The sequence below is a fragment of the Asparagus officinalis genome, chromosome 8 (genome assembly GCF_001876935.1).
Source record: "Asparagus officinalis chromosome 8, Aspof.V1, whole genome shotgun sequence".
Lineage (NCBI taxonomy): Eukaryota > Viridiplantae > Streptophyta > Magnoliopsida > Asparagales > Asparagaceae > Asparagus > Asparagus officinalis.
In genome coordinates this window covers 13,604,146-13,613,809 of record NC_033801.1, presented here as the reverse complement: position 1 = coordinate 13,613,809, position 9,664 = coordinate 13,604,146, and the positions used below count along the sequence as shown (strand labels likewise).

Below are 9,664 nucleotides of genomic sequence, written 5' to 3'. Positions count from 1 at the left end.
CTCCTACTAGATAATGTCTATATCTATAAAAATTGGACCTTTAGTACTCAAATAAACCAATCATATGGTTACTAACCCAAACCGAATTTAAATTCAATTAATATTAGGGGTCTAACTGCAATTTTATGCGAATCCATTAAGATGTGGGTCACACCATCACTAATTAGGCTCGCTCCCACCCCCTTCTAGAAGCACAAACACGGCAACACGGGAAACTTACTTCTCAAAAGAAAGCACGTAACATCAAATCACATGAAGAAAATCAAACATTAAATAAGGTGTAAATACAATAAATTATCTCCTATGATCGCGCTATTCGTACTTCACATACAAGCAATAGATAAGTAATTTAATTCCTAATTATCAACCGTGTCCCGATATATTCCCCATGTTTCCCTTGCCATCTTTTTAAAGAATTCTATGTCAACAACTTAGAATCACCTCTCTAAAAGGCTTCAATTGTTGACCAATATCATCGACTCCCTTTGTGTGCGTGTATATAACTCTCCCTTCTATCTTTCTACTCCATGTTCTCTTCCCTTAAAAAAAAAAAAACTCATTAGCATTTCTCAAAACTAAAACTCTCTCTTTCCCCTCCCTGTTCTCTTCTCTCCGTAAAAACTCAAAAATTCATCAGCATTTCTCAAAACTAGAACATAAAGGTCCTCTGCTTGTTCTTAGTTCTTAGTTCTTTTGCGTTGTGGATTTTTTATGGCAACCGGAGATTTGTATAGAGTAGGGAGTTTAGGGAGCGGTTCCGGGATATGGCAGCGGGGGGAGGAGATATTCTCGAGGTCTTCGAGGGATGAGGACGATGAAGAGGCTCTAAAATGGGCTGCTTTGGAGAAGCTGCCGACTTATGATCGAGTCAGGAGAGGGATTCTTGAGGTAGCAGAAGGAGAGCGTAAAGAAGTCGATGTCAAGAATCTCGGGTTTCAAGACAGGCAGAAGCTATTGGAGAGGCTTGTTAGAGTTGCAGATGAGGATAATGAGAAGTTTCTATACAAGCTCAAGGATAGAATCGATCGGTGAGATTATGGTTTCAATGTCAAAAAGGAAGTGTTAACATAATAGAAAAATTATCTGATGAGAATTTTTTAACCTCTTTGTAGAGTTGGGATTCATCTTCCTACGATTGAGGTTCGTTATGAGAACCTGAACATTGAAGCAGAGGCTTATGTGGGCAATAGAGGGTTGCCGACAATCCTCAATTCTACACTCAATGTATTGGAGGTATGATTATGTCAGTTGTTGAAGTTTTACACGGATGTCTGTTTTTCAAAACTTCATACTGATAAAATTGATTTCTTGTTCTCGATCAAGGCCTGTGCGAACTACCTTCATATATTGCCAAGTAGAAAGAGACGGGTATCGATTCTTCAAGACGTCAGTGGAATTGTTAAGCCTAGAAGGTATGAAAATTTCGAGATAAAGATAACGAAAAAAGATTTCAATACGAAAATTTGCCCTATGATTGCATTTTATTCATAAGATGAATGGTTCATTCGTTTGTGATTTCCAGGATGACTCTACTTCTAGGGCCTCCAGGTTCTGGAAAAACCACGCTGTTGTTGGCTTTGGCTGGAAAACTAGGCGCAGATCTAAAGGTCAGTGTACTAATACGTTCTCTTTGTAGCCTATTAGAAAAAGAAAAGCTAATTTTCACCAGGAAATTAGTTTGAAAAGAGCAAAAGACATTACTAATTCGATATCTGAAACTATAACAGGTTTCAGGAAAACTGACTTACAATGGTCATGAAATGAACGAGTTTGTACCTCAAAGGACAGCAGCTTATATCAGTCAGCATGATCTCCACATCGGAGAAATGACAGTTCGAGAAACCTTAGCCTTCTCTGCTCGATGCCAAGGAGTCGGTGCTCGATATGGTAAAGTATCACCTGCTTGATTTTAGGCACACAGGATTAGTTGATACTTGATAGTATTTAATTCATGATTTTTGCAATAATAAAATACAGATATGTTAACTGAACTATCAAGAAGGGAGAAAGCAGCAAATATTAAACCAGATCCTGATATCGATGTCTATATGAAGGTGAGTCAAACAAAATGTTCGTGAGATGACATCTAATGGTATCCGATATTTTTCCCTTCTCTCCAAACAAACAAGAAATTGACATATTTCTTGTATTTTCTACTAATTCAGGCAACTTCAATGGGTGGGCAAGAAACCAATGTAGTCACCGATTACATACTCAAGGTTTGTGCACTTGTTAATTCAATTGAATTATCAGTTAGAACCACTGTTTTTTTTCCAAATAACCCTTACAAAAGTCAATTATAACTATGACAGATATTAGGATTAGACATTTGTGCTGACACAATGGTGGGAGATGATATGCGGCGAGGTATCTCTGGAGGGCAAAGGAAACGTGTCACAACCGGTAAATAAACCTTTTAGGATCACATTTTTATTTACTAAATATTCTTTTATTTCTTCGGTTATACCTATACTAATGTGATATACGCTCTTGCCTTGTCAGGAGAAATGCTCGTTGGACCGGCAAAAGCACTCTTCATGGATGAAATATCCACTGGCCTTGACAGCTCCACGACCTTTCAGATTGTGAAGTCACTCCGACAATCCATTCACATTCTCGGTGGAACTGCTGTTATCTCTCTGCTCCAGCCTGCACCAGAGACGTACGACCTTTTTGACGATATCATCCTTCTCTCCGATGGCTTGGTTGTATATCAAGGCCCCCGTGAGCATGTGCTTGACTTCTTTGAGCATATGGGCTTCAAGTGCCCTCAAAGAAAAGGGATTGCTGACTTCTTGCAAGAGGTAGGATAATTGCCAGAAATTGTTTCACTTATCTGATCCTTTATTTTATAATGATCGATATATTATTGATTTATAGGTTACATCAAGGAAAGATCAGCCACAGTATTGGGCTCGCCACGATGAACCTTATAGATTCATTGCTGTCAGAGAGTTTGCAGAGGCTTTTCACTCGTTCCATGTCGGCAAGAGCATAGGGAATGAGCTTGCACTCCCTTTTGATAGAGCCAACAACCATCCTGCTGCGCTAACAACATCAAAATATGGAGTCAGCAAGACAGAATTGCTGAAAGCAACATGTGCAAGAGAAATTTTGTTGATGAAGAGGAACTCTTTTATCTATGTTTTTAAGGCAACTCAGGTGAGTGACCTTTGATAACCAAGAAATAAATGCTACAATTTCATATACCAATTCATGTATCTAACATTGAGGCTATATCTGGCTTCAGCTGTCAATCATGGCACTAATTGCAATGACAGTCTTCTTGAGAACCGAATTGCACCATGATTCAGTAACCGATGGGGGGATTTACATGGGTGCTCTATTCTTCTCGCTGGTTATGATCATGTTCAATGGATTCTCTGAGCTCGCCATGACCATTATGAAGCTACCTGTGTTTTACAAGCAAAGAGATCTCTTATTCTATCCGCCATGGGCATATGCCATACCCTCATGGATATTGAAGATTCTCATAACTTTCTTAGAAGTTGGAGTGTGGGTTTTCATTACTTACTATGTTATAGGGTTCGATCCAAATGTGGGAAGGCTTTTTAAGCAGTATCTTCTGCTTCTCGTGATCAATCAAATGGCATCTGGACTCTTTCGGTTCATTGGTGCAATTGGTAGGGACATGGTTGTAGCAAACACATTCGGGTCATTTGCACTGCTCATTCTCATGGTGCTAGGTGGATTCATCTTATCAAGAGGTATGCTACTGAAAACAGCATCATTAATCTGTGTCATGATTAAAGAACAAGAAATAAGCTAAACCACTATCATCATTAATTTGACAGATGATGTGAAGAAATGGTGGATATGGGGTTACTGGATCTCACCCCTGATGTATGGACAAAATGCGATATCAGTGAATGAATTCCTTGGCAATAGCTGGAATAAAGTAAGTGGAAAGTGGTTTATTTAAATCAATAAAAATAGTTTGTAATTAGTAACTAATAATTACCTCATGTTTCAATCTAATGTCACGTTGCAGATTCTTCCCGGAGCAAGAGAAACATTAGGAGTGACTATACTGAAATCGAGAGGGATCTTTCCTGAAGCAAAGTGGTATTGGATTGGCATTGGTGCATTACTTGGATATATGTTCCTTTTCAATGTTCTCTTCACCTTGGCTCTCGCATATCTCAATCGTAAGTACTCTTCCTAGTAATTCATAAATGAAAATGACTGAGCAATATAATCTGACTTTCTATTCTTACTTTTACAGCCCTGGGGAATGCTCAGGCTGCCATGTCTGAAGATACATTAAAGGAAAAGCATTCCAATATAACAGGAGAAATATTAGAAACATCCTCAAGAGGAAAGAAATCGAATAGTCAGTCTGCATCCGAAAGTAAGCCTAGCTAGCCAGTATATCTAACTTAAGCTACTTTCTTTTTGATAAATCAATCCTAATTCTAATGTAGATTCAAAAAATGCAGATGAGATTATGCGACAAAATAGCCCATCTACTCTCACCCTTGATCAAAATCAAAGCAAAAAAGGAATGGTACTTCCTTTTGTACCTCTTTCCATCACATTCGACGATATGAGATACTCGGTTGATATGCCACCGGTAGGTTTTAAAATAGAGTATACAAAACTTATATTTGACAGTTATGCATACATTCTTCTGAGATTTTAATGATGCTCAATTTCATTGCAGGAAATGAAAGCACAAGGCATAACAGAAAACAAGTTGGAGCTTCTAAAAGGTGTAAGTGGATCATTCAGGCCAGGAGTTCTTACAGCGCTAATGGGAGTTAGTGGAGCAGGGAAGACAACACTGATGGATGTCCTAGCTGGAAGAAAAACAGGTGGATACATTGAGGGAAACATAACCATAAATGGGTACCCGAAGAAGCAAGAAACCTTTGCTCGTGTCTCTGGATATTGTGAACAGAATGATATTCACTCCCCAAACGTCACAGTTTACGAATCTCTCATGTACTCTGGTTGGCTTAGGCTACCACAAGATGTCGATTCAAAAACAAGAAAGGTTGGTAATATAATGTCATATAATTTTTAGGAAATGTTTGGTTACGTTTAAACTAATAAACCACGTGAACACAGATGTTTATTGAAGAAGTCATGGAGCTTGTAGAGCTGACATCATTAAGGAATGCACTAGTTGGATTGCCTGGAGTTAATGGATTATCTACGGAACAACGCAAGAGATTGACTATTGCGGTGGAGTTAGTTGCTAACCCGTCTATAATATTTATGGATGAGCCTACATCTGGACTAGATGCAAGAGCTGCAGCAATTGTTATGAGGACCGTAAGGAACACCGTGGACACTGGAAGGACAGTGGTTTGCACTATTCATCAACCTAGCATCGACATCTTTGAAGCTTTTGATGAGGTTAGCAATGCTAAGATTATTGCACCTTATTACATTATTATAGTGAGATTAAAATCATGGTTCTAAGTGAAACTTTATATTAATGATGTAATTGCAGTTGTTCCTAATGAAGAGAGGAGGAGAAGAGATATATGTTGGTCCTTTAGGGCGTCATTCTTGCGACTTGATCAAATATTTTGAGGTAAACACCAACAATAAAGAAACTAACATTTATAGAAGTTTAGTACTCATCGTGTGATTAATCACAGATTCTTTAATATATTTTCTACAGGAAGTTGAAGGCGTCAGCAAAATCAAAGATGGATATAATCCTGCAACATGGATGTTAGAAGCAACCTCTTCGGCACAGGAAGAGATATTGGGAGTCAATTTTGCTCAAGTTTACAAGAACTCTGCACTATTCCAGTGAGTAAACTTCTTGTTTCTCCTTTAGTTTTCTTCCAATTTGACACTGCCAAATATTTCTTAACTTTATTACTCCAAATTTCTTCGCAGGAGAAACAAAACCTTGATTAAAGAGCTCAGTACACCTCCTCCAGGTTCTAAAGATTTGTACTTCTCAACTCAATACTCACAATCCTTCCTCACACAATGTATGGCTTGCCTATGGAAACAAAACTTGTCATATTGGAGGAATCCTCCATACAATGCAGTGAGATTTTTCTTCACACTTATCATAGCTCTGTTATTTGGGACGATATTCTGGGATCTTGGAACCAAAAGGTAATAATTCATAGAATCTATTATGTGGTAAACCTCATATTACATTTTGCATCAGGCTGACTAGATTCAATGTTTCATTGCAGAAAGAGGCGACAAGACTTGTTCAATGCAATGGGTTCCATGTACTCTGCTGTCCTATTCATTGGAGTTCAAAATGCATCATCAGTACAACCAGTCGTTGCAATTGAAAGAACTGTATTTTACAGAGAAAGAGCAGCGGGAATGTATTCAGCATTGCCCTATGCATTTGGACAGGTAATTCTCACATCACCCTAAACCTGTCAGCTTTATGAATTCTATCTTCAATTTCTTTAATCATGTTGATGTATTGCCTTTGCAGGTTGCCATTGAGCTTCCATATGTATTGGCTCAGTCTCTTATTTATGGTGTCATAGTATACGCCATGATTGGATTTGAATGGACAGTCGCCAAATTCTTTTGGTACATGTTCTTCATGTACTTCACATTGCTATACTTCACATTTTACGGAATGATGGCAGTAGGCTTGACACCAAACCACAACATAGCCTCCATAGTTTCCTCCGCATTTTATGCAATATGGAACCTTTTCTCTGGGTTTCTCATCCCAAGAACCGTAAGTCGTAACTCTATTCATCAATCCCTTTTCAAATTTGCGAATTAGATAGAATGATCTAATACTGCAAATTTTATTTTGTAGAAAATTCCCGTGTGGTGGAGATGGTACTATTGGATTTGTCCTGTAGCATGGACTTTGTACGGATTGGTTGCTTCACAATTCGGAGATATCGATGATAAACTCGACAGTGGTGAAGTTGTCTCTGACTTTGTGAGGACCTATTTTGGATTTAAACACAGCTTTTTGGGCGTGGTTGCGGTTGTGGTTGTGGCATTCCCAGTTCTCTTTGCTTTCCTATTTGGGTTTTCGATAAAGGTCCTCAACTTCCAAAGAAGATGAGGAAGGCATCAAATCAAGCCTCTTCTATGCTTTGTATACTTAAGAGTCATCGATGTTTTTCGTCTAAAGTGTTGATGTCATGTAATTAGAAAGTAGAATCAGGATGTAGCTGACAATTTGTTTTGTGTTCCTTTATAAAATTTTCAATGTAATAAAAGAAATCGAAGATGAATTTTCATATTCGTTTTTCTTCGGCATTTATGATTCTGAACAATTATAGATGTTTTTCATATTGTAATTAGCATATGCGTTGCTTCAAAGATGGATTCAACGTAATCTGCAGTAGTAACTAAGAATCACCACATACAATCAAATTCCTGACTATTTTCTACTGCAGTGGATTTTTCTAGCCCCAAACTGGCATTTACGGTTTATGGCAGAAACCAATAATGCCAATTTCAAAAAACAAAAACCTATGAACTAAGGTCAGTACAATTTTCAGCTATTGACGATCATAATCACATAATTAGAACATTATAATCACGATATAAAATGTGGGTAGTGTAAGTTAACCAGTTTCGATGTTTCATATGCATGAAAACAACCCAGAATTGGGAATGTGATGACGCAAAAAGAAAGAATAAGAGGTACTCATTTCTTATGTTATATTTTATTTAAAAAAATCAATGAATCTATCAAGATAATGAAGAAAAATCACCAATACAAAAGAAAGTAAGAGAGAAAATTGTGGAAAGAGAGAATACCTCCAGGTGTTTGAGAGAATGCCAGTAAGAGAGTGAGAGGCAAAAACGAGGATTTTGAATTGACGTAGAGAGCGCAATCACGAGGAGTTCGGTTGTCCATTGGAAATTTGCACACTTTGCAAAAATGCTTATGTTGGTCGGGAGAATATTATGGGTCATAGCCTAATGTCTTTAAAGCCTGTAAGGACATGTCTATGTGGGCTAAATGGCTCATAAAGAACCCATTGTTTTGCCACATTCACACTAACCTTGCAAAAAGTAACACTTAAATATCCTAAGTTGTTCACCGTCAGAATCTTGTAAACACCATTAAAAAACTTATTATGATAAAAATACCTCTTCAAAGAAATTAATAAAACAAATGTGAGGTATAGTTGCCAATATGACTATAAATGAGATCAACACAATTACAAAAATGTCATGTGCTAATCACAAGGGAATATTCTGAGAAATATTCTCACTTGCAACTAACATATGGTACTAATGTGCCCTTTCATTTATAACTTAAGACATTAGAGTATTATTATTTTATAACTTAGACTTGATTTGGTAGGGGTATGAGAATGGGAAGTGAGGTAGAGTGTAGCGCCATAAGGTGCGAGGGAAGATATACCTTTTGTGCTTCTTTGTTTGGTTGGAGGGAGGGTAAGAGGAGGTATATGACTTTTTTTTTTTTTCTTATTTCATTGAGGGGATGGGAATAGGAGGAAGGTGATGAGTTAGTTAAAGTACAATAATACTCTTTTATGAAAACACTTTTCAAAACATATTAATAAGATTGTCTATGATTTGTTAAAACAGACGAGAAAATAAATAAAAGAAAAAAAATCAGATTGCCTATTATTTATCGAATCAAAAAAGAGAAAAGGAGATAAAACTCATTTCAGCTTAATGGCCAAGCTTTTACGAGATAATCTTCCAACTCTTCATGTATTTTACGAGATAATCTTCCAACTCTTCATGTATTAAAATTAGTCTCCCAAATCTAATAAGTGTTATGAAGATTTGTGGGACTAATTCTAAGGTATAAAGATTTGGGGGACTTCTTTGAAATTACTTAAAGATTTCACAGACTAATAATTTAGAATTTGAAAAACTAGGGGGCCTAATTTTAAAATTTGTAAATTTGGCAGTCTAGTTTCAAGGACATAAAGATTTGGGGGACTAAATTTTTTTATTAAAAAAACCTTGTGAGGATAGTATATTTAATCAGGTAATTATGAAATATTTGTGAGGATAAAAAAGTAATTGTAAAATAAATCTCCTCAATTCCTCTATGTCCTCTCAAATGGGAGAGAGATTTTCTCTCTCCTCATATTTAGTTTATTTTTTGCTTTCTCTCACTTCACCTCACCCAACTCTACCTTACCTCCTCTTCTAAATACCTCATTTCAAAGGGGTTTTTTTTATTTTATCTCTCACTTTACCTCCTTTCCTGATACCTTATATCAAATTAGGCTTAGGGTATTAAAATACTACTTATAATTTATGATATTTAAATTAAAAGGTGATGAGACGTTAGGTATTTAAGTGCCAATTAGCCTGTCTAAGTGGTATAACTAGCTAACTAATTATAAAAAATTTCGGTCCCATCAGGCCTCATCTTATCTACGATCTACTTACAAATGGAATACAAGCCTTGAACAAAACAAAAGAAAAGAAGTGCAAGTCCTAAAAGCATTTGGAGTCGGGCTCACAACATGAGAGAGAGAGAGAAACTATTTTTCTTGATTCAGTTTTCGATGTCACATGCATGTTTTTGGGAAAATCTTTGCCTATATAGGGGGAAAATAATATTTATAACAATTCTGCTTTTTGGCCCAACCGCGAGCCAGCAACTCGCAAGAGCAGGGTAGGGTGGGTGGGCTCCACCCTGCTGTGGGGCCCACCCACTGTACCCCCTATGCGAGTTTGTGGC

The 9,664-nt window shown here is 37.1% G+C and overlaps 1 protein-coding gene across 2 annotated transcripts; it reads left to right on the top strand.

Moving 5' to 3' along the window:
* LOC109819940 (ABC transporter G family member 36-like) lies at positions 414-7,042 on the top strand. Of its 2 annotated transcripts, none has more exons than XM_020385939.1 (23): positions 414-1,028; positions 1,113-1,233; positions 1,324-1,412; positions 1,523-1,607; positions 1,728-1,887; positions 1,978-2,054; positions 2,166-2,219; positions 2,313-2,403; positions 2,503-2,804; positions 2,881-3,162; positions 3,251-3,728; positions 3,816-3,919; positions 4,013-4,169; positions 4,247-4,372; positions 4,446-4,594; positions 4,685-5,017; positions 5,092-5,382; positions 5,480-5,563; positions 5,654-5,787; positions 5,878-6,105; positions 6,189-6,360; positions 6,446-6,700; positions 6,785-7,042. In XM_020385939.1, exons 1-23 carry the CDS (start codon positions 712-714, stop codon positions 7,040-7,042), a joined length of 4,347 nt encoding a protein of 1,448 aa, XP_020241528.1. In that variant the 5' UTR covers positions 414-711. The 2 variants fall into 2 exon arrangements, with proteins under 2 accessions (XP_020241528.1, XP_020241529.1); XM_020385940.1 differs by having other exon boundaries at positions 417-1,028; positions 4,461-4,594.

Coding starts and splice junctions, on each gene's coding strand:
- LOC109819940 (XM_020385939.1), top strand. CDS start 712: ATGGCAACCGGAGATTTGTATAGAGTAGGGAGTTTAGGGAGCGGTTCC. Junction 2,805..2,880: donor TTGCTGACTTCTTGCAAGAG/GTAGGATAATTG, acceptor ATTGATTTATAG/GTTACATCAAGGAAAGATCA. Junction 6,701..6,784: donor GGTTTCTCATCCCAAGAACC/GTAAGTCGTAAC, acceptor TTTATTTTGTAG/AAAATTCCCGTGTGGTGGAG.